This window comes from Epinephelus lanceolatus, chromosome 7, assembly GCF_041903045.1.
Source record: "Epinephelus lanceolatus isolate andai-2023 chromosome 7, ASM4190304v1, whole genome shotgun sequence".
NCBI classification, from domain to species: Eukaryota; Metazoa; Chordata; class Actinopteri; order Perciformes; family Serranidae; genus Epinephelus; species Epinephelus lanceolatus.
This window is the reverse complement of record NC_135740.1, coordinates 27,293,017-27,320,938: the sequence shown is the minus strand read 5'-3', so window position 1 is coordinate 27,320,938 and position 27,922 is coordinate 27,293,017. Positions and strand designations below refer to the sequence as shown.

Here is a 27,922-nt window from a genome sequence, read left to right as displayed (position 1 = left end):
CTCTGTGCAAACTGAAATGGTTGGGAATGGACAGATGGAAGGGTATCAGTGGTTACACCTGCATATAATACAAAGAGGATAATGTTATATGATTGTATCACAAGACACAATGACTTAATTCTATGCATTTCAACTTTCAACTATTTTTTTCCCGCCTTGTGCCAGGCCAACTAAATGATGGATTGAAAAATTAATCAACTCAAAAAAGAGTTGTTCTCTGCTTTGGATTAACTGTTACAGGAAGCTTTATTGTCTCTGGGAACTGCCTTGAAGGAAGGAAATTAATTTTCAAATTAAAAAACAATACAGTTAAGTCTGCAACAATATGAAGTATAGGCTGTACAGAATATGGAGATAATGAGCAGATCATGTAGAAGCCTCAGTTTGGCCTCCTGTGTTCACTCTGCTCTGTGTGTGATCGGCCTGTATTTGTTGTCTCTGGTTCTTTCTCACAATCCCTGCAGCTGATAGGTAATCACACCTGGGCGGTGGGCCATGACCCAACTCACCTCCTGGTGCAGACCAATTGTATTTACCATGACTCAGTTGGAGCTGCGTACAGGTGCTCTGTCTGCGGAGGAGATTACAGACGGTGTGTTATTGTTTTCAGAGAGATAAAGTGTGATAGCCAGGCATGAGTGTGCTGCTACCATGTCTCTGCCAACGCATGTCCTGTCCTCCAAACGAAACATACCCCCAGCCTGGAAACTTCCTCCGCTGATAACGAGGTGATAAAGTCTGCTCGTGTTTTCACGTTTCACACAGTCAGACCCAAAATATACAATTTAAGACACAAGCGTTCACACACCTTGTTGTTCTTACTGTTTCCCCTTCAGTCACCTCATGTTTTCACCCTCATCTGTAAAAGTACTTGATTTCCTCTGTTTAACAGGACTGTGTATTTCAGCTTGTAACAGAACAATGTTGGAGCAGAGCTGTTCATTGTTCCTGCAGGGAGGGCCTGGTGGAGGTGGATAAGCCAAAATAACAGCTCAGGAACATTTTGGATAGATTAAAGACAGACGGACGGAGAAAGAACAGAGATAATGTGCTGGAAAGAAAGGGCCATGAAGAACATAAAGAACAGGACAGGAGGCAGTGCACAGAGAAGAAGACTGAACCTGGTAAAGAGTTTTGAAAACACACTTGATTAGAAAATTACCTTCAGCTGGAGCAGAAGTGTGTGTGTGTGTGTGTGTGTGTGTGCACACAAGAGGTTTCAGGTGTGAAATGAATGCCAGTGAAACCCTTTGAGATTTATTGTTTATATATAAACTCTAGTAAAGCAGAAAAATACATAAATACAAACTATATTCCAACAATATACATCAACCATTCAAACTTTATACATCCAACTGAAATAAATACACATGCTTACATTCAAAAGGTTTGCTCTGCAGTTAAAGAAATACTTCACCACCTGAATGATCATTTATTTATCAGTCACTCATCCTGTGTAGAGCTTAATTTGTGAAGAAAATTCTTGATGATTTGAAGTCATAGGGGCTCATGTTCAATAACAGCAAAACTATAGCTAAACATTCATTCATGTTCTGTAACTGCGTATCCTGTTACACCCTGGACAGGTCACCAGACTATCACAGGGCTGACACATAGAGACAGACAAACATTCACACTCACATTCACACCTACGGGCAATTTAGTCACCAATTAACCTGCATGTCTTTGGACTGTGGGAAGAAGCCGGAGTATCTGGAGAAAACCCACACTGACACGGGGAGAACATGCAAATTCCACACAGAAACATCTGTTTAAGAACTGTTGCACAACTTGTGCAGTATAATCTAAGTCTTATTTATCAAGTTGTCTGCTCAGCACTTCCAAAACAGACAGCCCTTTCTGGCTGTCTGCTCGAGAAACTGAACGAAAAGTGAAATTTATCGGTGCTCTCTTCAAAGCCAGACTCCATTGAAAAAAAACAGCAATTTAACCTCATTGAGCACAGAAGCTGCTGGTCTACAACTGTTGGGTCTGTTAGTTTGTTTGTGTGACTTAGGCGTTTTAAAGATTAATTCGGATTCACCGAAGTCACACAATAACACAAACAAACTAACTAATCGAGGCAGTGGTAGACCAGCAGCTCCTGTGCTCAGTAAGGTAAAATTACTGTTTTTCCAAAAGGAGTCTGGCTTTGAAGAGAGCTTAGATAAGTGAAGCTTTTAGTCCAGGTTCCCACTGGAAAGGGCTGTCTCGTTGGCAAGTACTGAGCATACGACTGAACACAAGTTGTGTGAGTTTGTATACACGTTTTTGATATAGTTTTGCTATTGTGAAACCCCTATGACTTCAATTCATCAGGAATTTCCTCCATTGTTGGATGTTTTGTTCACCATGGGGGCATGTGAGAAGAGTTTTCTTCATGAACTTGATGAAACACAGGGTGAGTAATTTATATACAAATGGTAATTTGTGGTATGAAGTACTCCTTCAAAGCAAATACTGCGTAGCTCAGCTTTGTTTTCAACACTGTGGCTCTGTTTAAACTGTCATCTTACAATACATTTTTTCTGATATCCTCCTTAACATGACATGACGAAATAACCAAATAGCATGTTGTGAAAAAGGTATAACTGTAAACAAAGTTGTGACCACAGAGGAAATAGCTTCTCTTACACAACCAGCTACATGGAGTATATAACTTAAGAGGTGCTCTGCATAACAAATAAACATTCTGCATCAATTGTCAAACTCCAAAATGTAAATTAGGCTACTAAAATGTTGCTGCGTGGTATTGGTGGGTTTGCCAGGCGGCATCAGAGCCCCTGTTGTGTGTCACAGCCCAGGACCTCCAGACGCAGCGCGATGTCATTGACCCAACCCCGCGGGTGGATGCGGAAGTAGCGCCCGAACAGAGGAGGCTCAAAAACATTGAGAGCTTCTTCGTCTGAGTCGCTGTTTCCTGTGAAGATCTGAAGGAGGAGAGAAATAAAGAAACAAGAGATACATTAAAGTACTAAGGCTGAAGACAATGTGCTACGAAAATAATAGAAACACATTTTAAGTGGATTCCTTTGGTGTGTCGTCAACTCCACAATACAGAGTGACTCATCTATCTGTGCTACAGTGAGGGAAACTCTGAGGTAGACCTCCTGCATTAATGATCAAGTGAAGGAGTAGCAACATGAGTAAAGATCTCGTTAGTCACTGCACTTTTATGGGACTGTGGTCAGGCAGGAACCTGCATCATGTTAGCGGCATCACTGAGACTGCTTTGCTCTTACTGGTAAACTGGGGTGTGTACCTTTTCTCTTTGGGAGCTTTCATCCAACACACTGCTCCAGGAGTGTTCATCATGACTGACGGTGACCGAGAACTCTGTCACCATCATTTGGGTCAACATTGATCGTGCTCCTTGGGTTACGACCCCTGTGATGCGCTTCACTTTGCCAAAATCAACCTGCAGCCACTCGTGAGGGTTGTTGTTCTGGAGTGAAACGAGACGGAGAAACATTTTTAGATCTCAGAAAGGAAAATGTTAACAAGAGAGCAAATCATAATAAATCATTTTCCTTTTAATCACATTATTTGTGTTCTATCTCTCTAGTTTAGGTACTGTTCTTTACAACAGACTTAAATCCTGTGAGGCAAAAATAAAATGTTGATTTCTTTTTTCTGTTGTCTCCATATTAGAACTACATGATATCGTGTGCACAAGGATGGGATTATGATATGAATATGACTGGAAACACTGAAGTCAGGAGTGTAATCCATCAAATAAAAAGGAACATTTCTGAAATGGAAAGACATAGATACCAGCTTCTGTATGAAGTAGAAGGAGACAAAGCAGAAGAAAAGCAAACACAGATGAAGGGAACACCACTCTGCTTCCTCTCCCACATCGATCTAAGACAATTAGGAAACTTATAAAGAAGGAAAGTGTTTCTGGCAGTGCATCTGTTTTTCCACTGGCATGATGTGGCTGCACACAGAACAACCCAGAGGAACTGTGGGGATTTAATTCTTTTAACTACCACTGGATAAAAGCTTTGGGTTTTAAAGGGGACCTAATGGGCTTTTGAATGTTTTCCCAGCTGGTACTGAAAGACAATACAACGTCCGAAAGACTGTTAGATTGGATAGATGTTAAATTGTGGTTGGAATCAAAACTGAGTTGACGGCTTTATTTTCTGTCAGAATGAAGTTGGCATGAGATGTTTAATAGACACTGGATCTTGGATACTTAACAACACAACTTAAACTGACAAAATATCAGCGTTATCTGTCGTCAGTGTCTGTATCAAGTTGAAGCTGGCATTAAGGCCCAGACACACCAAAATGACATCAAAGAACTAGCGGTGATGAAAGCCAACTGTTGCATCACTTCATGTTACCTGTGTCTCAGCCAAAAAGTTGGACTTGGACACTCTGCAAAGACTGCAGTGGACGGCCAACCAGCATGTACCTTCTGTGCCTGCGTGAGAGGAAAAAACTCTCCACACCAGCAGATGGCAGTAGTCTATAATCCTCATTCAAAAAGAGAAACTGGAACACCGTCTCTTTTAGACTTTCTAATTATTATCCGACAGAATGGATCAAATCCCTATAGTAAAACAAGTAATTTTGATGCCCAAAAAAATGATTCCACTGATTTACAGATGTTTCTTTTGCCATGTAAGCCAATCGCAAAAAGTCTTTTGGGCAGCAGGGCATTACGTGATAGACTAAGAAGTTGTAATTCCACTGTTTGGCTACTACATAAACTTCAATGCTGTATCCAGGTCTCTATAAATCCAAGGTGAAGACCAAGGCCGACTGTTGCATCACCTGTGTCTCAGCCAAAAGGATGCATTTGAGTGCACTACAAAGACTACAGCCAACAGGCAACTAGCATGAACGTTATGCGCTTGAGTGAGAGGTAATAACACTCCGACAGGATGGATTCAAGATGCTAGTTAGCCACTTAGCACACTAACAACCAAATCTAATGTTGAAAGAACAAAGCATATTTACCATGCAGCAGTGAACAATAACACAAACCATCACAAAACGTTTCTGCTAAAGAGCTCAATGACTAATGAAGACAATTGTATCTTAGGTAACAAGTTTGTTGAGTTTAGCTGTTTGTTTACTTTCCTCACTTCTGTTTCTCTTCTCATGATTTCATTCACCAACGGTCTCTGCAATCTGCGACCCCTATTTACCACGCTGAATCGGTTAAAGAAAAGTTGACAAGGGCAGACGAGGGCCAACAGCGTGGGACACATCACAAAAACTAGGACGACAGACGCTCGCTGATAGTCAAACACTGACCGGTGGCTGACCATCAGCTTGGTATGTCAGGGCTCTTAGACATTGTCCTGACATTGAATTTTAGTCATCATACATCACAACCTAAATTCAACCTAATTTTGATGTCCAATAACGTTGGTGGCGAGGTGGGTTTTGTCATACAATGTTACAATATTGGATTTTCATATTAAACTTGGCCGAAGTTTCAAATAATGATGTTAACATTCGTACAAGTGATCACTGTGAGTAGAAACCTCAGGCTGTTTTTGACCATTAAAGTATGTGAACGTGTTCTAGTAGAAACCTGAAAATGAACACAATAGGTCCCCTTTAACTGACATGGAAAGGGTTGCTTGGCAACAGGGAAAGTCAATTTTAAAACCTTATAAACACCTAACACTGTTATTAACACGGAAAAGCAAATCAAGGCCCTCCTGTCTGATTCTGTTTCCTGGAACACATTTGAAGTTTTCCTGTTTAGACTGATGCTGAGAACAATGAAGAAACTTCACGCCGGCTGCAGCTCCTGTTAAAGCTACTGTCGCCCATCAGTTTAGGGTACTGCAGCCCTCTCAGGACACTATATCCAGAAAACAGTTGGCCCACATTGGTTGACCTTGTCCACTGATCACAAGTGCTACTGTCTGACATGTGACCTTTCATAACAGCTCAACAGTCTGACAGAGGGGCAAATCACACCTCTGCAGTTCAGTGCCGCAATGTGTGAGAGCGATAAGCTGAGGAGGAGGAAGAGAGGAGGAACTACGCTACAAAATGATAACAGGATAGAGAGAGAAGGGTGAAAGGGTAAAAAGTCAGACTATGCATAACGAGAAGAACTCCCTTTTTCAATGCATTGCTCTATTTTTCATCTAAAAAACAGTGTTTAAGACAAAAAAACCTTAATTCAATGTTTAGAATCCAGAGCTTAAATATCAAGTGATCACCAGCTAAAGAAATCCTGTCTCTGCTGCCCTCCAGTTGTTCGCATCTCATCATGGTGCAGTGATGTAGATGTGCACTTCAGGGTGTGTCTGTAAAATCTGACATCAGTGCTGGGTGTGGTTACAGGTGCCACAGGGCTCACCTTTGACCCTACCCATCATGGATGCAGACTTTCAATCAGTGAGCCGGGCTAGCTGTTTCCCCCTGTTGTCAGTCTTCAGGCTAAGCTAAGCTAACTGTCTCCTGGTTGTAGCTTCATATTTATCAGACAGATGTAAGAGTGGTATTGATCTTCTCATCTGACTCTTGGCAAGAAAACGATTGAGTGTATTTCCCCTAATTACTCACAAATTGTCATATTGAGGGTGAAGTATCTTTTTAAGTGACAGAATTTGTGTATTTTTGCTCACCTTTGGCCTCCAGGCGTTGGCGCCGCCTTCCTGATGGAGCCGAGCAAGGCTGGGGCTCCAGCTACGCAGCAGAGAGTAATAAAATGAGGAGGCGCTGAAGTTGCCGTCGGGAATGTACCTCCTCTGCCCCTTCGAGAGCCCGAGAGGGAGAGAGCAGCCTGGACACATACAAACACACACACACCAGAGTCACTCTCAGCGCTTACATATAGTAAAAATTAACTCAGCGATAATGTCTGCTGCTGTTGTTGCAACTCACTGTTGAGGTCGCAGCCCAGCAGCTCCAGACGGAGAGCAGGCCTCTGCACAAAGTTTTCAGGGTGAATCCTGATGTAGCGAGCCACAAATGGTGGAGAGAAAGCGTTGTTTTTCACTTTGGAGCTGTCCATGTTGCCGTAAAGTACCTGAAACAGAGCCACACAAACAGTTCAGCTCACACTCATTACCTGAAGAATCAATCAGTCAGTGCTGTCACATGGTGACCCTATCTGTAACAGATACACAGTGTGTGTGTGCCACATCAGAGGACATACATCATTCTGCCTGGTTCTGTTTCCTCTGTAGGTGGTCCAAGTCTCCTGGTCCAGGCTGTAGGAGACCTTAAAGATTGTGATGTAGTTGTCCCTCAGCTTTGATCTGACTCCCTGCGTCTGCACACCGTGCAGCAGGGTGGGCCTCAGAAGGTCGACCTAATAACACACACATGTCATTACATTTCACCTGGCTCTATTTCTCTTTTACACACAGACAGTACAAAGAGAATATTCAGCTCAGGTCTCTGGGCAGTACAGGTGGGGGAAATAATCGATAAAGCATAGTATCCTGATATTTTGTGTGGCAATATTGTATCAATACATGGACGCCACATATGTTTTTTTAATATAACAAATTAAACTTTTGGTAGCGTACTAGAACAATAAAATCAAATGCTTTTTCAGTCCACTAGATTCATTTTGCTGCAAGAAAAATGACTAAAGTAAAAAAATGTATCTTTAAAACTTTGTCTTGTTAGATAAAACAGATGTTGACAATATTATTTTCCTTTGGGGACATAATTTACAGTTGAAAACAGGTAATGAATTGCAATGTAAAGCTTAATATATTATCGCAAAATATTTAAAATCTCAATAATATTGTATCGTTATAATGTATCGCGATAATATTGTATTATTGGGCTTCTGCTGATTGGACACAAAATAATGATAGCTATAATTATAATAGTAACAGTACATCCTGTGCAAAGGTTAACAGGAGAAAGGCTGTATATCTCACCTGTAGCCATGACGTCTTATCTCTGCCTATCCAGGCATTGATATAACCAGACTGCTCCAGCCTGGCCAGCCTCGGCTCCCAGGTATCTGGACACACATGTGTAAACACCGTTATAAACCACCTCAGTGTGCGTCATTTCCAGGCTTTCAGATTTAATATAACTGTCAGGCAGCCCCAAGCCGTTTTCATTTTCAGTGCACTGGGTATTTGTGATAAGCATTTCCTCTTTCTAGAAGTGCATAGGCTCTTCTGGGTGTGTTTGTCCTGTTAAATGAAAAACATTCTTACTTATATGATCTGATGCTGTGATCTGGGAGTCCTCGATCCTTCCCGATTTCATTCCCAGAGGCGTGACACATTCTGCATGTCGGTGAGAGAAAATTCAAGCTCAGAGAAGCATGTTGAAATTCCAGGTGTACATGGCTATCTCTTCAAAATAAAGCCCCTTCCTGTGCACTTCATACACGTGGACAGCACAGAGCTATACACTGTCTGCTGTGACATCTCTGGAAATGATGACTCGTGTGGCTCCACAGATTTACCTCAGATATTTGGCCTTGCAATATGGGAAGTCCTCATTAATTAGAAAGCCCCATAAATGACACAATCACAAAATACTTCCCCTGAAGCCTCTGACATAACACACACAACGTGATGAACGCTTCAAAGTGCAGTGACAGGAGGTTCCTTATTTAATACAACTGTACGTGATGAAAGCTACTGGTGTTTCCAGAACAACTCCAACTGAACCGTGATGTAGGAAGGGTGAAACGTTTAACCATTTCCCCCAGTGTGTCCAAGGGTTATTATTACTGGCGGCGCTGTTGAAAAGACATCCAGATTGCTTTCAGCTTTCCTCAGAGCAGAACAACTACTACAGCTCACACAGTTACATCACAGTTGTTCCACAGCCCGCCATTTCCACTACTGGGGATAGTAACTACAAGGGAAAACAGAAACACTATCCTCTTCATGTTTCAGTTGTGCAATGGTTGATGCACTACCCTTATTCTATAAACCAAGCCTTCATTTTCCAGGACATCGTACCAGATGGCAGACAGAATTGCACAGTGAAAGCAAGGCTTATAGGGTCATTATTCTGTACCCACTCAGCATTTACTTTACAGTGATAAGTTAAAGCAAAAAACTTAAACTAAAAAGGCAGGGGAACACCAAAATCAATGGGATCCTTATTGAAATAACCAGCAGCACAGCAAAAAGCAACAGTAACTATTAGATTATATGTCATATTATATAAAAGAAATGCTAACAATATCTAAATATTTTCACAGCGTGTACCTACCTCGGTCATAGACCAGTAGTTTAGCCCTCATTCCGGCCAGCTGGTATTCTCCTATAGTGCACTCCACCAGCCACGTGCCGACTGTAGGGGGTCTCATCTCCACCGTGCCGAACACTCCTGGGTTACACAGAGCAATGCAACACATGAAACAAAAGTCAAGAACAAGGTTTTCAGAGTTCAAGTGAGATAATTATTCAAAACAGAGTTAAGAAAAAGACAAAAGCTTGGTTATTGTACAAATAAAAAATGTGTCTTAAGCCCAGTTTGCATGGAACAAATATTACGAGAGGACCTGAGGTCATTTGGAAACTCTCCACCACGTCTGTGTTTCGTGCGGTGAACTCTACACAACACAGAAACATTACTCAGCACCACAAGCTGTGATGAACAACCTCCTTTTTTTCTTTTTAAATGTGGATTACACAAACAGAATGGATTCTGCCACACATGGTCACACGTCATCCATCTCATCATCTTCAGAAAATTTGCTCTTATGATGGATGTGAGCTGCTCTTTCTGTGAAAAGTTCCCCATGCAGTGCAGCGAGATGAGCCTCCTGCACTCAACATGCAGTCAAAACTGTGTGTGTGTGTGTGTGTGTGTGTGTGTGTGTGTGTGTGTTTACCAGGGAAGAGGTTGTAGACCCCCATACGATGTTCCTTCTCAGTGTGAACAGTGAAAGGCAAACCGTGGAAATGTACAGAATGGTACTCTCCGTCACTTCCTACATTCAGCAGGTGCCACCTGACGAGCTGGTGCTGGGCGATCAGCAGACCAGGAAGTGTCTCCGCCACGTAACCGTTTATTGCTAAGAAAAAAAGCCAGCATTACTTATGTGATTTATTTTAAGTTTGAGAATACAGTGCACTAATTACAACATGATACCAACGATCAAACTTATTTTCTCCACCTGCAAACTTATTGCTGATGTGGTACCAGGGGTCCTCAGTGTTGGCCTGACAGGGTGGAGCACAGTGCCGCTGCAGGTTCTCCTCCAGATACCAGCTTTTAGTTTCATCAAAGGTGTGGAAGAGAAGGGCGAACTCCTGGACCTCTCGCAGTGTCTTACGGAGGGTGCCGGGCTTACAGATCGCCATTGGACCAATCAGACCTGAATGAAGGTCCCTCTCCTAGAACATAGAACAGAAATGCTTATTTTCTCCTTCTCATATAACTATAATTTAAGATTTTAGCATTCATTTGGGATAAGCTGGACATACAGAACATGTTGTATTTCCATGGAGGATAAAGTGGGAAGAAGCTAAAGCCGAAGATGTTTACACACCTTGTCCACAGTGGAGTAATAAGCCCCAGTCTTACAGTCAAATTCAGAGTCAGTGGGTCCTTGTTTCTTGGTTATCTTCCAGTTATAGGTCCGCGCCTCCCCAGGAGCCACAGGCTCTCCTGGTACCCCAAGTGGAGCAGAGGAATGTGCCTGGCCCATGCTGGCCCCCTGACTGAGATCATAGACTCCCTGAAGATGAAAGGAGTAAGGCCTGGACGCCTTGTTCTTAAAGACCACCTTGAATAAGACATGAAGGGAAAAGATAAGTCACCAAGCACCATTAAAGAGTTAAGGTTTTTTTTTCCAAATTGAGGGACAGCATCACTCACAGCGACGAGATCATTAATCTCAGCTTTGATGAAAGGTCCCATGATACCCAGGTGTTCCTGTGGCTCTCCTCTGCCTACAGGAATTAGGAAGTCTTTATCGCTGTAGGCTCGAAACACCACCTTCTTATACTCTGGCAGGAACTTCCTCATCCCTCGACGCATCTCTCTAAAGAGAGGAGTTGAATTAATACAGCTGCTTTTAAAGTTAAAGCAAAAACTTGTCTATTGACCCTTTAAAGTAATCCATCTGTTGTAACTGTGAAACATTTAGTTTTTCTTTGACAGTTTCTCAAATTTGTGGATATTGCTACCAAAGAACCAATCATCCAAAGCATTACCAGGTTCAGACAACAACCAAGCTAAGTAGGGCCTTGTGAGGATGCAATGCTTCCTACACACCAGATAATAAAACTTTTGGATTAAAAAAAAGACAGTTTGCTTCTCTATCACCATGGCAGAATGTGTACAGTTTGCTCAGGAACCTGGAAGAATCCTTATTCCTACCTGGGTTTGATGAGCTGATGTGGTTTTCTGATGCCGTAGTCCCAGGTGATCTCCTCTGCAGCTATGTAGTAGTGGCGATATTTGGTCCCTGCAGAGCGCAGGTCCATGTAATTCGTGCCAAACATATTTGATGTGTTGTTCACCTATAATGAAATGTAGCATTTGCCGCAGGTGAGGGGAGATGTTTCGATTTGTGAGTCAGTATCCAACATAATGAATTGTATGCACTTAAAGAGTGACTTCGATGTTTTTCAACCTGGACCTCATTTTCTTATCATTGTGTCCATGTGACTAAAGGGAACAACATTTATAGAAACTGGTTCAGTATTAAGCGAGAAGGCTGCAGCTGGAGGCAGCGAAATCGGCTGCAATGCAACCACTCTGGGCATGTTTACATAGTCAATGTACGTCCACTAAAAGTGTTTTTTCTGTCACTGATAGGCTCCAAGTGTTATTGTAAGTGTCTGACAACATTATGGGAAACATCTCTACAGAGTTAGACCTTTTCGTTTAACCAGAAACCTAAACCAAATCCAAGGCCCCAAATAAGTATCGCCAATTTCACCAAACTCCAGTCAAGTAAACTAAGTAAAGTAATTTAATCCTCATAAAACACACTGCATTCAAAGTTGATAGAAACAAATTAATACTCACACAAACTGCCCTGGTTCATCTTCTCACTTTTCCAACAATCACCAACTCTAGTTTTGGTTGAAATTACCCCTTACTTCCCCCAGTTAGATGTGAAAATATGCTGGTTCTATACACACCAAATTACTGTTAAATTGAATGGAGTCTTGCAAAATTGCCTATGAAGATTTCAGGGCTGTTTCTGGTCAGACAAAAAGGATCTTATTTGATGTTTATCATAATGTTGTCAGATACTTACAATAATAATCTGGGCTTGTCAGGGGCAAAGCACTTTTAATGGATGTAAATTGATGGGCAACATGCCCCGAGTGGTTACATTTCCGCCTGTTTTGCCAAAACTGGAGTGCCTTTATTAGTCACTTTAGCCCCTTTAACACATACTCTTCAAGACAGGAATTTGATGCTGTTAGGTAGTAATAGCACAAAAACAAGTTATGTATAAAAGGGACAGTCGGCAGGACCAGATTTTGGATGGGACAGGTGTGATATTTTAACAAGTCTAATGCATTCGACCCACCATGGGAGTTTAAAAAGTAGCTGATAGCAGTTAGCAGCTAACTCAAGAAGAACAGTGGCTGAAAATATCCACAAATTGTGAAAACAATGAGGTGTGGGATCTCCTTACCCTCTGAACAGAGGAAGAGATCAGCTGGCATGTGACAGGGATGGTAAATGATTGTTATGGCCATATAATGTCATTGTTAATGTTTAGAAAGCGCTGCCGCTGCATCGTTTACACGTCACACTAGAGGCCCACGCTGTTGTGTTACATGTCACGCCTGTTGCGCCAATTTTGCTTCTGCAATTCCAGCATGCTGTCTGAAAACACACACTGGAGCGGACGGAAATGCAAAGGCAACATAAAGAAGGGACTTGGTAGCGGCACTATAGCGCAACCTCTGTGAAAAAGGGCTTCAGACACAAAAACATTGGCGTCCAGATTGAAAAATATAAGAATTACCCTTTAATAAATGCGCACACACACACACACACACACACACACACACAATAGTACCTCTTGGCCTCCGTAGTCATCATACTCAAGGTACTCAAGGGACAGGTCAATCCTTGATGTGTTGTTGTTGTTGTTCTCGGCAGTTTTGTTGTAGTCCAGATCCAACAGATCTTCTGTAATTTGCTCAAGTTCAGGCTGAACGGGGTTTTGTGGTACTAAGTTTTGATCCATCTCTTCTGAGCTGCTCTGCTCTACACTTGAGATCTCCTCGCTCAGCTGACAATTGCTGCTCAGTAAGATCTCGTTGCTCTCTTCAAGCTCTCCCTTTGTCACATTATCCACACTTGACACTCCACCTCTGTCCTCAAATAATACTTCTGCACCAGCGTCAGACTTTTTTTCCACAGCCTCTTCTTCAATGTCTACACTAGTTCCTCCATCTTCTCCAGAAGTTATGTCTGTGTCCGTCCAGTTGCCCTCTACCTGTCTTCTCTGTCTGCCACTTCTCTCTCCTTTAAGTTCAGTCCCATTCTGAGAAACCGTCCCATTCTGAGAAACCGTCCACTCATCATCTCTCGCTATTTCCTCCAAGACATCCTGTGGGATTCCTCCCTCAGACACCATGTTGGGGTTTTCTCCTTCTCCTACCATCACTTTCCTCAGCTCACATTCGGACTGTCCTTCAGCTCCAGTCCCCACAGCTTTATCATCAGTGACATTTTGACTGGAAGCATTTACTGACAGAGCATTGTTATCAGCGCGGGGTTTCTTACACATTCGAACCAACACTGTGCGATTTCCAGTTCTTCTGCTCCTCGGTAGATTTAAATTATCAATGTAGTCAGAGATATCTTCTTCAATCCCGTCACGGTCAACTATGTCTCCATCGTTGCTGTGAAGGACGCTGTAACGGATGCTCATCCCTCGGCTCTTGAGGCTGCCGTCGTAGGCACCGATCTCCCACTCACCTGAGAGAAGACATAGGTAAGAATTACAGTGATTTAAGAGGTATGCTGATGCATTGATAAGTCAGGATATTCCACTATTTTCTCAGGAGCACCATGTCAGTGCTTCGGAAAAGCAGATCTATTATTAGTGTGTCTCTACTACCACTTCTGACTGTATCTTTATTTGGTTATAGTGGCCTATAAATTATTCTGATTATGCTTATGTTTCAGTAGAAAAGACGCTGGGGAAAGTTTTTATCTTATCTATGATTCAGAGTCTGAGCCGGTGTTGCCTGCACACGGCTCTTAACATGGAGGGGGCTGAGTCGAAGCAGAAGCTAACAGTGCTAACAGTGTGAACAGTGCTGACAACGGCAACAGTGCTGACAGAGCTAACGGGGTTAATGTGGGGGGCACTTCTGTGACTGTGTTCCCGCTAGTGGTGGGTGATACAGCCCTAAAATAACATCACAATATTTGAAGATATTTTTTGCGATAACGATATTCTTGACGATATGACAAATTACTAAAAAAAAAATAAAATTCATTATTAATCCAAGAAAATAGAATTGCAACAAAATTAGTTATATACTTTTACAGGTTACCTTCAAATATTCAGTAAAAACTACACAAAAATGATCTCTCATTTCTTTAGTTTGTAAACAACAAACAACAGTAACTCAGAGTGAGATTAAGATTCTGTTCAACAAAATAAAATCTACCACAAATTACACATTTAAACAGCTCTCAAATATGATCCAAATGTCCCCTTGGATCTATATATATAAATCAACAGGTGACAGTTGTAATTGTACTTCACAAACTTATCATGTGAACTGATTATGTTGTTAAATTTTTTCCGCGCTGCGTCTACACTGATTAAACTTTTGCCAGAATAGTTATGCCAAATTATCTATTTGGCTATTCCTGTCTGACTTGGGAGTGCTTTAAAAAGGGGAAGCTAGCACATGCTATCAAGTGCTGTTTAGCCACACAAATATAGAAAGATGAGTTCTTTCTTGCCCTTTTCCAAAGACATGTGTCGCCTTGTCAGCAGTAGATTATAGTACTGACAGCACATGAGTGACTTACCTATAGCCTGAGGCCTTTTAGCATAATAATTCTCAAAATAATAAATTAATCAATTGCTTCAAATTAGACTTCAACCACCAACGCTATTCAACAAATAAGACTTCTGTCTTACCCATCAGGTCGGTTTCCATGGGAACGGTTATGCCAGTCATGGGGAAAAGGGTGAGAACGGACTGGTAGAGGCCTTGGTACTTAAAGAGGTTTCCAGTGAAGTAAACAGAGAGGAAGTCACTCTGGGTGCCCACATTGGCCACATGCCAGAGAGTGACGTCAGTTTGAAACGCCACAAACTGACGCCCAGCGAACATGGTGCCGTTTATACCTGCAGGTAAAGGGAAAAAAATCAACAACAATCGAATGCAATACAAATAACAACAAAAAGAAATACAGTAACACTTGTATTTCACTGTGCTCAAAAGTGATGATTACTATAGATTATTATATTTTAGAAGAAGTGGTTACACAGATGTAACTCTAAGGTGGACTTACTGTAAATGACATTAGAGTTGTAGAATTCAGGGTCGGTGGCGTTAAAGGAGGTCAGGGTGGACTGCTGCATGTTTTCGTTGAAGTACCAACTTCTGTTCTCATCAAACACGGCAAATATCAAGCTCCACTCTTTATCTGGGACCAGCTGCATGCAACAGAAGGTTCAGTAAAAGAGACACAGGGTATTATATTACATTAGTGCAGCAACTTTTTTTGCATTTTGAAAGGATTTCATTCAAATAAGATCTTTTTGGTGAGTAACCTGTAAAAAGCAGTGTTATGTCGAGCATATTTATTATTATAGAGATATTCTTCTCACCAGATGTCCTCTGGTGTCCATGGTGTCGTGCTTGCAGATGAGCAGGGTGCCCACCAGCCCAGAAGCCAAGTCCCTCTCTGGGGAGACGGTGCTCTGATACAGCTGGGTCAGACACTGGGGGTCTCCTTCCAAGGGTCCATCATCTATTGTTAGCCTCCAAACGTAGGTAAACGTCCCGTTAGGGGGCACTTCCAGGGAGCGCAAGTCCGTCTCTGCAGCTGTTTAATTAGATGATATTAGGTGAAACTTTAATGCTGGAAAATTGAGGGATTGCAGCAACAGAATCACATCACATGACAAAAATAATACACTGAAAACATTATACCGACGAATTACTCAAAGGTCTGCAATAGGGTCAATGATAGGGAATTAAGCCACATTCATAATGTACTGTATGCGGAACACAAGGTATGGGCTGGGTCTGGATTAACTGTTTTGAGGATATCTGCAAGCTTGCACCTGCATTCACTAGAAACAACAACAATAGTGGACTACCTGACTAATTTACACTTAAACCCAATGTTATTTGGTCAACTTCAGCATCCCCTAGGACAAACAGTTTTGGATCAAGCCCGGTTGAACCAGTTGTTGTCAATAAGGAGTGGATGGAAAACTTTCACATGTCCATAGCATCACTTGAGTGAGCTCCTTCATCCTTTTATCAAAGCTTACCATTTGCAGATCTGTGCAGTGGATAGATCCTGGTGAGGCCATTTGGGTAGATGTTGAAAGGTCGACTGGCCATGTTTCTCAGAGTGATCTGGAGACACAATTTAAACCAATACGAGATCAACAGAAAGCCATATGAAAAGCTACACAAGTTTGCCTCTGTTTTTCCATGATTGATTGTTATTTTGTTTTAGCTCAAATTTGATCATGCACAAAAGGCCAAGTCGCATACTTTCTGTCCTTACTTACATGGATTTGATCGTTGACTTTTCCTTTCAGGAGCGGACCCAGCAGTGTCTTGTCAGAGCTCTTCCTCTGAGTGAAAGATGCGTCTGTGTACTCCACATACCTCACCTTTTTATACTTGTAGCCCAGGTGATGGGGAGCTGCAGGCAGATATCCCGACTGCAACTCACTGATGTGTCAAAAGAGGAAAGACGCAATCAATTCAAGTTGACTTTCACTTTGCGTTACTCCTCCTCCTTCCTCTCCTCCATCTCTCCTACCTGTCTGTGGGTTTGAGATGATGGGCATAGTTCCAGATGACCTCTTCAACAGCGATGTAATGCTGCCAGGTTCTACGTGGCTGTCCCCCAATGGATCTTGCCTGCACTTGTGGTCTCTTAGGGTAAAAGCTTATGGTGTTAAACAAATTATCGTCATCTTCGTAGCTGTAGTCTTCACTGCTGTCCTCGCTAACTGTGTGCTTGACGTTACGCAGGTCGGGTCCTGGCAGAGTGACGGGCTCAGGGCAGTCCTCCACTGTGAAAAAAGCGCTCATACCATCTGTAAAGAGCAGTAGGGCACAATGACAACAAGAGTTATCATTTAAATAGAGGTGAAGCTAATTTAATTAGTGCAACAGATTGTCTTTCGTCTGGGAGGTTTATCTGGAGTTTCTTACCGTGGCGGTGAGCATGTATCTGACAGCTCATAAGGAAGCGACCTATAGCGGAAGGTCTCATTTCTGCAGTGATGAATGTCATGGGGGTCACCTCCACAGTGACTTTACGATGATTCAACACCTAAACAATAACAACACAAGTGTTAATGAGTGAGCTTTAGAGGTGCTGGGAGGTTTATTTTGGAGGCAAGCTAGCTGTTTCCCCCTGTTTCCTTTCTTTATGCTAAGATAGGCTAATCACCTCCTGGCTTAGCCTAGTCTCACTCGCAAGGTGTTGAAATACAGCAATTGGCAGCATCCCTGGCATCATTATAGTGACACTGGGGACACCTGGAAGATGCATGGGACTTTGAACCAACTGTAACATAAACCTATCCGCGTCATTGTTAGACAATTACAGCAACTGACATCATATAAAAGGCGCGAAAGGCAGCTTACGGTGGGCGGGAGCCAAGGTCAATGAGCCCAACAAGTACAGGACTTAGACCCAGGAGAACGATGTTTGTGTCCTGTGTGAAACTTAAGGCCCGAACATACTCGGGCGGAACGTACGCAGAACAGACTCTGCGAGGAACGTCTGCAGTCATTCGGGCTTCCACAGTCGAGCGCACTTCCGCGTTGTAGTTTCCTGTAAAATGTCCGTGAAAAATCCCTGTGATGTGAAAAATACATGCCGAGCAGTCACTGGTGCGCGGAGCGGAGTCTGTGCGGTTGTAAAATCTGAGCTTTGCGCGCGCAGGGCTTGCGGACGTCTGCTTTGAGTCCGCGCGGACCTCCGCGGAGTCCGTTCAGCGTACATTCCGCCCGAGTATGTTCGGGCCTTAAGGGTGCTTTCAGACCTAGAACTGTCTTGCTTTGGTCTGAATCAGGGACTGGTTTTGTTATAAAGTTGCATAATTACCTAGAGTTGGTTTGTGTTCTCACAGCAGCATTTACAAGCGGACCAGATAAAATGCCTTGCACAGGAAAGCTGCTCTTGATTGGTCAGAATTTCCATGCGGGAAAAATCCAGGAAGTAAACAAAGCGTTGAAGAAGAGTACACTTGCAAGATAAATGTGACACTTTCTAATGTCACAATGGAGGGACAACTACACAGGTTGATTTTAGCGCTGCTCATCGTGGACTACATTGCTGTCATTGTTCATTTTAGTCAAACCATACAGTTTGAAAACGAGGCGCGGCTCCAACTAGAAAACAATGTTTTGATGCATTGGATGTGCTGAATGTGCATATTAAGGCAGTACAGGAGGAGGTGCACATTAATAATCCTCCAGGACTGTAACATGCTCATGTTTAACCCAAACAATGTGTCATGTGACTGCAGTTGGTTCAGATCCAGGTCGGAACACGTTCTCACCACAAATGAACTGCACCAGAATTCGTTTGCAACCGGACCGAGACCACCTCTTCAAGAAGGTCTCGGTCCGGTTGTTTTGGTGTGATTGCTGTGTTCACACCTGCCCAAACGAACCTCACTTAGGGGCAAGCGAACTTGAGTTTGATTGAACCGAACCAAACAGGGCAGGTATGAAAGCACCCTAAAAGTCAATGTTGAGTTTTTTTGTCATGTGAGTCATGTCAATCATGATCTCTTCCTAACCCTCACCAAGTAGTTTTGTTCCCTAACTGCTGACCTCTTTGTAGTCACCTGAGTCGACTCATGTGACTCAATGCCAACCCCCCTGCATCAAATTACAATGCAAAAGCCTGCCCACAGCATCAGTATAATAACTCTGGGGGGCTTCTGCCCAAGCATCAAAATATGAAAAGTAGGGATGAGAAATCCTTTTAAATTATTTTGCAATTGAATTCACTGTCAATAAAAAAACATCCTGAGGTAGCATTTGTTCATTTTATACTTGAAAGATAATCTCTGTACTTGAAAGAGTTTGACAAACAAGCCAGACAACAAACAGTCTATTATTTCATTTTTCAAATTTCTATTGATTACCCACTTAAATATTTAATTTAAACGTTTAAAAAATATCTCTATATACCTTTAAATCTATCTGCTCTGACAGTCTTTTATGCGGAAACTTGAATTACCTCCAGAGTGTGATCCTGAAACTGAATGGAGTGAATTTCTGGAGCCGTGCCCATCCCAATCAGATGCCAGGACACTTGATTACGGCCCTGACACATTGTCAAACCTAAACAGAGAGACAGACGGAGAGAAAATGAGGCCAAAATTCCTGTGCGGACCACAAACAGCGCAGCCACTGATACACTGAGCGCAGTGTTAGCAACACTTAACATTACAACACAACTCCATGGAACAAGCTGCAGCCAGTCTGCTTCATTACCAGGTAACGTAGAGTTGATATATCCATTGATGGTGTGGTATTCCTTCCTGCTGACGCTCCTCTTGAACTTCTCTCTGCTCTTCCGCTCTCCGACCTCTCCATACCAGCTCTTGGTCTCATCGAACACCGCAAACAGCAGGACGAACGCTGGATTTCTCCTCTGGCCGTCCTCTGTAAAGGCACCTTGGCAAACACACAGAATATATGTGATGCAACATGTGATAATACGCCCGCATCTCTACTGTGAGGTCTAACAAGCAGCAAGTAAATCCGTATATTGACTTGTATATATGGGTGGGTGATATGGCCAAAATCTTAATAGTTTATATCACAGTAACAGTATATATCACGAAAGTAATTGTCCTGAAAAAAAATTTCAGAAAAGGTTTAAAATAACCATACCATTGTTTTCTTCTTCCATACAAATAAAACAACAATTGGCCCACATGAGACAACACAAGATTAAAACAAGACTCAAAACAGTAAAACTTAAATTCTTTCAGAATGAAAGATATACAGTATATTCTTTTTTCTAGTAAATTTCTATAGAGTGAAACCCTATGAGTGTCTCTATTAAGTGTTTTTGTAGCCATACTAGTGACATCCACCAATTGGTCCAGATTGAAATATGTCAAAGGCTAATGGATCGACTGCCATGGAATTTGGTACCCATCCACGATATCCACGGTGCCCATCTTCTGACTTTTCCCACAGTGCCACCATCAGGTTCACGTTAGTGTTTTTGAGTGAAATGTCTCAACAACTGTTAATTATTTGTCTTTGTTTATTTCTAACTAGCAAATGCTGTCACGTCATGCTAACAAGCTAAACTGAGATGGTAAACATACCTGGTTAGTACATTAGAAGGGTCATTGTTAGCATGCTGAAGTCAGGGGCGGACTGGAACTAAAAAACAGCCCTGGACTTTGGCTCGGCCCAGCCCACAACAACCGGTGCGCATACGGTATGCGCTTCCTTTTTCTTCAATTTGATTGGCGGCTGGCCGGCTCACAGATATCTATGGGCCAGCTGGCATCCAATTTAAAGGCTGCCAGCTAGTGGACTGGACGTGGAACAGTAGATTATCAGGGAGAAAAAACAAAAATAAAAACAAAACAAAAAAAAAGGTGATGACTGCGTGGCGGCCGCTGGCCGCCGGCCGTCCTAGAGTACCGGCCATTGATTCTCCAGAACTTCCAGATGGCCAGTCCGCCCCTGGCTGAAGTTAGTATTTAGCATCTAAGTACCTAATTGGGTTCTAAGCCTCAAAGGCTGTTAGCATGGCTGTACTGGTTCACAAATATTTTTTAAAGTCAGAGCTATTTTGTAAGCAGTCATTTCTTTTATTTATTAGAGTTAAACTTTGTTTGAAGAGATCAATTTAGCAAACCAGAATTATGGTATTTACGATACTGGACAACAAATGTTGTGGAGTAACTAGTTAGATAGCGTTATGCTATTGAATTAAAATATAAATGTAACTGTAACCAGCTACAGGTCAGTCAATAAGTTCATTAAATTACAGTTACTTATCAGAAAGTTGGTGATTACAAAGGAGTTACATCTGGATATATATCAGCTTATATGTAGAATACAGCATCCTGTATTCTTCATTATATTTACGAACTTTTAATAAAAGTTTGACAGTGATCAGCGTTGAGTACTTTTGTGAGGTTTACACTGCCTGGTTTATATTTATGTTTTTAGGACTTTTCAAATTTTATTGCCTAGTTTAAGACATTTTTTTAGAAAAGTAAAATAGGAGTTAAAAAAAAATGTAAAAAGTTGCATTACTGTAATAAAGTAATTAAAATAGTTACATCACGTAGGACATTTTTAACAGGGTAACCAGCAATCTGCAACCTATTACCCTTCAAAGTAACCCACCCAACACTGTAAACAACACAACCATGCATAATTTTAGCATCATGTTAATTTGGCTAGTTTAAAGTTGAGTGAACAGCTATGCTATTAGGCTACAGCTAAAGCCTATTTTCAGCTAAGGGCCAGGCTTTTCTGTTATTTATCACCTCTTCTTTTTGTAATATCGTCTTGCGTCACTTAGCCGGTGGAAAATTTGGCTTAATGAAGATAAACTCAAACACAAAACTCCATTTTCTGTTCCTTAATAATGTATATTAGATGCTGCGTCTGTGTATGTGCTCTCTGTCCTCCTACACACTCACTTGCTTTGCAGATGAGCAGGGCGCCGATGAGTCCTGAGTTCACGTCTCGCACCGTGTCCACCTGGGACGAGTAGGAGTAAGTGAGACACTCGGGGTCACTGGTGGTGGGCCCGTCTTTAGGGCTGATGTCCCACACATACTCATAGTATCCTCCAGGAGAGACTGCATCATCCTCCTTTTCCTGGCCTGTTGTGGAGTCATCATACCCGGCTCCTGGAGAGAAGACTCAGTGTGACTCCTCTGTATTCATTCAGCAGTGGAGGTCAGTCAGAATAGGAAAACTGGTGTCACAAGAATGCACGTCATTTTGTCTTATCTTTACTGACTAAGTGTTGCGAGAATTATTTCTGGGGAACTTTAACTATAGAAACCAAACTGTCCGGAATAAATGTACACTTCTGTAAGAACATACCCAGGTGACACACCGACTCATGTTAATGTGCAATAAGGACTTACATCAGATATGTGCACACACCCTAAGGCAGCGACCTTTTCCTTCACCCTTAATCGTTGGTGCGATTAGACCTGCTTCATGACGCCTCATTCCTGGACGTGACAGGTGCAGATTTTCAGATTATAATAAACTCTATTATAGGAATCTACCCTGTGGCAGGAAGACGTGAGCCGTTAACAGGAACTGAATGCTTTGGATCTACAGCAGCATTAGGGCATATGCCAACACCTTCTGTGAAGGGTATTATCCTTCAAAAGCCCCTCAGATTAGGGACATTTCCTCTGCAGTTGGGCATTGTAATTCAGAGGAACTGACAATTGGTTATCACACTGTAAGTTTGACCGTTTTCGCTCTAACATGCTGCACAGATGCTGCACACACAAGATAATGATAACTGTTGCTCACTGTAATTTCTAAAGAATGAGGAGGAGACTTTGGTTTTTTATCCTGTCACCAAAATTTCACCCCCAAATGACCATTTGTGTATCAAATACTGACCCCGTGTTGGCTTAAACTGAAGAAAACTTTGTTTTTCTTGCATGCCTCCAAAGAAAACTGCAAACATATTGATTTACTGGTTGCTACAAGATTACTATGAACCCTGTATGGATGTGAAATGATTACTATCGATGTTGTATGGCATGGCTCTGGTTAAACCTTAAATTGGCGGGACTTTCCAGTGTAAAGTATTACCAAATGGTGGACAGTTTGCTAACAGCTAATGTTGCACAATTAATCAGAAATCAATTCTTCTTTGCTGCTCTAAAACAGTAGCTGCTTTAGAGCAATAAAGAATAACTGATTTTCAGAAAATGTTTTATGTAGGTGTGAGACTACTTTAATGTTTAATAATAAATTACATGGTATCTGATCAGTACACAGACCAACACCCAATACAGCATTTTAGGGAGTATCAGAGGCATTTCTGATACTGGCATCAGTTTCAGTCAAATCAAAACATGACTTAAATAACTGTCACACAGCTTGTGCAGTATAATCCAACTCTCATTTATCCATGTGTGTGCTCAGAACTTCCCAAACATATGCATTTTCACTAAAACCTTACTATATAAAATACTCTGCTTATACAGTCTGATGGATGGACAAGTAGCACGCCTGAACAAGTGCATGGGTTCAAACTCTGCTCAGTCATGCACTTACCCTGGTATGCTACTCATATGTGGAAGTGTTTTACATAGTAAGGCATGTGTTTGGAGAGTACTGAGCATACAACTGGATAAATGAGGCTTGGATTAGGGTCAGGACACATGCTGTGTCTTTAATCGCTTGGTAAATGCAAAGTTTTGTCTGAAGTTGCTGAGCAACAATAACCAGCACTGTATCGCCCACTTCCCAGAAACCCTGAGTTCGGAGCTGATCTTCTTCCAGGCATTGTTTTGGAAGAGCATATCCCGCCTAAGGTGTTGCCATGGGACAGATGTAAAGCTCTGAGCAGCCCCACACTAATATGATCAAGTTTTCATCTATATTTATCATATACAAATATTTACAGAGGAAAGAAAAAAGACGTCTGCCAGGTGTGACTGGTTGTTCCTCATCATCTGACGTGTTGCGCTTTGCTCCCTTCCAACAGTTGAGCTTAGTTTATCTCAGGGGGCAGCTGTTGCACCCTAAAAAACAGGTGCTTTAGGAAGCTTCACTCTCACATTTGCACGTGTCTAGATTGAAAACAGTGGATTTTAGGATGCAAAAACAAGGTATGTATACAGTTATGAGAGTTTGTAGAGGAATGTTTTGATATAGTTTTGCTGTTGTTCACCATGGACCCCTATGACTTCAAGTTACAAGAACTTTCTCAGTTTTTGGATTCTTCATTCATCGTGAAGGTATGCAAGAAAAACTAAGTTTTCCTGAGAATTTAACAGAACACAGAGTGATAACTGATAACTGCATATATAACTGATACGCAAATGATCATTTTGTGGGTGGCATATTCCTTTAAATCAGTGGTTCCAGTTTGATCCAGCCACAGGGCCCAGATTTCTCCTTAGTCATTAGTTCAAGGTCCACACAGTTTAATATATTCAGCGTCATACTTGCATTTGAACATGTCGTCAAGGTAGTTTGCTGTCTCTGTTAAGTAGCTGTCTGTTCGTCGCTCACTCTACAGCAGGAAATGGCACTTGAAAATAAAAGCTCTTTTCTTCTTTACAAATTTTTGTCACGTTAGCGAATCACTTGTGGTCCATTGAGAATGGACCCGCGACTCACCAGTTGGGAACCACTGCTTTAAATGATTACTCCCACACTGCTCCTGGCATGACTCTGGTCAGTAGTAATTCAATGTATTTTCCATAACTGACTTTCTCTTCTGTGGCTCCCAAAATTATTCAGACTTCTATAAAAAAAACATGTGATTAAGAAGATGAGAATCGGATTTCCCTTTAAAGCTGCTAAAATAGGATTGGACTAGTAAGCTTTTTGCCATTGACTCATCTACACTGTAACATAGACTTCACATTAAAGAGTGATTATGAGTCAAAATGCTGATTCAAAAAATGAACAAGAAGAACATCGTGCTGCTGACTAATGTTCAGTGTGTGGATGAGAAACAGTAAAAAAAGGATGACAGCAGCTCCTTCCATTCAGCGCTCTACCTTCAGACTGTTTCCAGTAGGTGATCCCCACAGGGCTGATACTGTAGGATTGAGAGGCAAGGTTTTTGAAATGGACCACCACCCTGTCACCAGCCCGGGCTACGATCACAGGACCCTGAATACCTGCAACCAGAGGACATGACACATATACAGATGATCCATTAATCTGAGGATACATGCTTGGAAAATATTACACTTTATGTGTGTTAGAAAGTCATGCAAACACAAGATTTGGCCATAGCATCATCTTTAAATCACTCTCTTGACTGTAAAACTACTTTAAGTGCCATATTTGTTTGCAAAAATATTTATTGGATTGGACGGTAATAATATTTACCATTAATACAAATGTGATAAAATGACACAAACCGTGTTAAATATTTGAGAAAATAGAGAATAAAAAGAGGAGACCTACCTGTCCATGGCGGCCGTTTCTTGGGAGTAGTGTATGTGGAGTCTGTGTACTCCCTGTAAACAGCTTTGATGTATTTTTGAGGAATATCTTTGGATCTTCTCCTAAAATAAATGAATAAAATACAGACTTTAAAACAAATCAACCAATCAAATAATTAGAAAACAGCCGGAAACACTTAAAACCCCTCTGAAATCAATCCTAACCATCTTAGATAGTTGTAAATTTTTCTTTTCTTTTATCAAACAAGGTATTTTTATTGATAATTCAATAAGATACACAAAGCATGAACAAACATAGAGCCAACAAGGACAGAAATCAACCCCAACCACCCACAAACCCACAAAGAGAGAGCCAGACCAGCAAAAGGAAATAAAAATAATAAATAAAAATGAACTAATTTGAAAAATATATATACATAAATATAAAAAAGACAGAAAAATAATTAAACAAAAACAGTCCATGCCGTCTAAATGCCACATGAGTGGGTTGCTCAAATCAAACAAAGATATATTCACCTTTGCTCGGACGCTGGGTCATCATCATCCAGGTGGACGTAGTCCCAGCCGATTTCCACAGCAGCTACATAATACTCTCTGACAGCAGCGGCGGACTGTTGTGGCTGCTGCCCGGCCGGGAAGCAGAGCAGCAGCGGCGGCGGCAGCAGCAGCACAAGTATCGCGGCTCTCATGGCGGTCAGCTCCATCGTGTCCCGGGTCACACTCTGTCCAGGATATGCTGCTCCTTCTGCGGGCTGAGACTTTTAAAGGGTCGGGGGTGGGGAGAGGGCAAGTTACAGGGAAGCTGAGGTTGCACGTGTGGGCGTGTGTTGGTTGGAGTGTGTGTGGGTGAGATTGCGCGCGCTCTGCTGTGATAGGATCAGGTCCAGTAAATTAGATACATAACTTCTTTGTAATCTTCTGCCTTTTTGTCTTCAGTCTTTAATTATCTATGCGCTTGTTCTTGCTTTTTGTTTTTGTCTTTAAAATGCAATTTTAATTTTTTTATATTTTATTTTTAATATCTTCCAGTGAACTTGTAAAGTAATGTGATTGCCGTGGGTCTGCACTCATGCACATGTGGAAAAAGGCACCAACACCTACAATGTACTGTACATATGAAACAGTAGGCTACTTGGGCCAAATCCACTTTTTAATAAGTGCTATATATAGTTATATTAGTAAGGAACAACTTTAGGGTCGCCAGGTTGTGAAAAGTTCTGTCTTGTGTTTAAATTGCTCCAGCATCTGTAATCTGTACAGCCCTTTGGTCAATCCCAGTTGTTTTAAATGTGCTCTATAAATAAAGTTTGAGTTGAGTTGAGTTGAGCATGACACTGGCTGGATCATCTGGATAAAAAGTAATTGTATTAAATCAGTTTACTGACAACTTGTTAACAGTGTATCCACTTTAATTATCCTTATGATTTAAAACAGTACCTGACACCATATATATCCTCATACTCACTAAGACATACTCATCAATCTTATTAATCTTATCTTATTAACTAATAAAGAAATTGGCAGATGTGTCTTTGAATTCAAAGCTCATTCTGACTGGAATAATTTGCCCATCAACATAAGCCCCTCTTTAGAAACTTATTATCCTTTCTTTAAACATCATGTTACTGTTTTTGTTGGTGGTGTCTTCCTGTCCTCTTGTATTGTGAGGCATGATGCTACTGCTGTTATTATTATTATTATGATTATTATTGTTATAATTATATTGATGCTCCAGATGTCCCCTTTATTATGTGTTGTGGGCTTATGGGAATGATGTGGGGGTGGGTCGGTAAATGTGTGTTTCATGTTGTGACTGTGTCCATTGTAAAGAAGTGTGTTGCATGTTTTGTTTTGGACAAAAATGAGATGGTTCATCTCAAGGGGCTACCCGTTAATAAACTTTATGACATTTAAAACGGCACACTTGATCAATACTTTAAACCAAGAGAGATGTGACTATTGATTGTTAGAGTGACTATTGTCAACATTTATATGTGCATTATTACAGTCACATGACTTGTTATAAACAGTGTTGGGTAGGTTACCTTTGAAATGTAAAAGGTTACAGGTTACTATGAACCCTGTTAAACATGTAATATGTGATGTAGCCTAACTATCAGTTATTTTGTCAATGTAATAACTTAGTACATTTGATTACTTTTTTGTGTAATGTTTTAAACTTGGCAATAAAGTGGTCCAGTAATAGGTTATGCCAAAAGAGGCATTCCTGCATGGTGACAAGATGCAATGTAACTGATTGTAATGACATTTGTTTTGTAATTTAGGCACATGTAACTAGTTATGCCTCAACATTGGCTATTACTGGGTTATAATGGATGATTCATCAGTGATTAATAAAGCCATTAGTTACAGTTTATCAGCCTTTTTATAAAGTGTGGCTTCTTTGAAAGCTGTACCTTTGAGGGCAGTGAAACATAGTGCTTCTGGCTTTGTAAATAATTATGTAATAAACTGTAAGATCTAAACCAAACTGTGACCACGATTTAATGAAATGACAAACTTTAAAAGCTCTTAGCTGATTATGTGGTGCATTAAGATTGTATTACATAACTAATGGAAAATAACTCGCACACATTGGACAAATGTGATGTAAAGTGCAAA

General features: G+C 41.4%; 1 protein-coding gene across 1 annotated transcript; it reads right to left on the bottom strand.

The window, feature by feature from the left end:
- Window positions 1-1,244: 1,244 nt before the first annotated feature.
- On the bottom strand, window positions 1,245-26,061 carry f8 (coagulation factor VIII, procoagulant component). Its single transcript, XM_033641654.2, has 27 exons — window positions 25,817-26,061; window positions 25,302-25,402; window positions 24,887-25,009; window positions 21,815-22,027; window positions 19,629-19,811; window positions 19,372-19,475; window positions 17,325-17,445; window positions 16,927-17,206; window positions 16,670-16,835; window positions 16,424-16,511; window positions 15,752-15,969; window positions 15,433-15,577; window positions 15,056-15,265; window positions 12,965-13,872; window positions 11,299-11,441; window positions 10,795-10,960; window positions 10,466-10,702; window positions 10,091-10,310; window positions 9,806-9,988; window positions 9,181-9,297; window positions 8,166-8,237; window positions 7,878-7,963; window positions 7,139-7,294; window positions 6,865-7,009; window positions 6,606-6,763; window positions 3,263-3,445; window positions 1,245-2,930 (listed from the first exon to the last, which is right to left on the bottom strand). The coding sequence occupies exons 1-27, from the start codon at window positions 26,002-26,004 to the stop codon at window positions 2,775-2,777; spliced, it is 5,070 nt and encodes a 1,689-aa protein (XP_033497545.2). The 5' UTR covers window positions 26,005-26,061; the 3' UTR covers window positions 1,245-2,774.
- Window positions 26,062-27,922: the final 1,861 nt, after the last annotated feature.

What these genes read in the sequence shown, in the direction of transcription:
- f8 (XM_033641654.2), bottom strand. Translation starts at nt 26,004, where the DNA reads ATGGAGCTGACCGCCATGAGAGCCGCGATACTTGTGCTGCTGCTGCCG. An exon ending in GACCCAGCGTCCGAGCAAAG is followed by an intron (nt 25,403 to 25,816) that starts GTGAATATATCT and finishes CATTTATTTTAG; the next exon opens with GAGAAGATCCAAAGATATTC. An exon ending in GGTCTACAACCTCTTCCCTG is followed by an intron (nt 9,298 to 9,805) that starts GTAAACACACAC and finishes TGTGTAACCCAG; the next exon opens with GAGTGTTCGGCACGGTGGAG.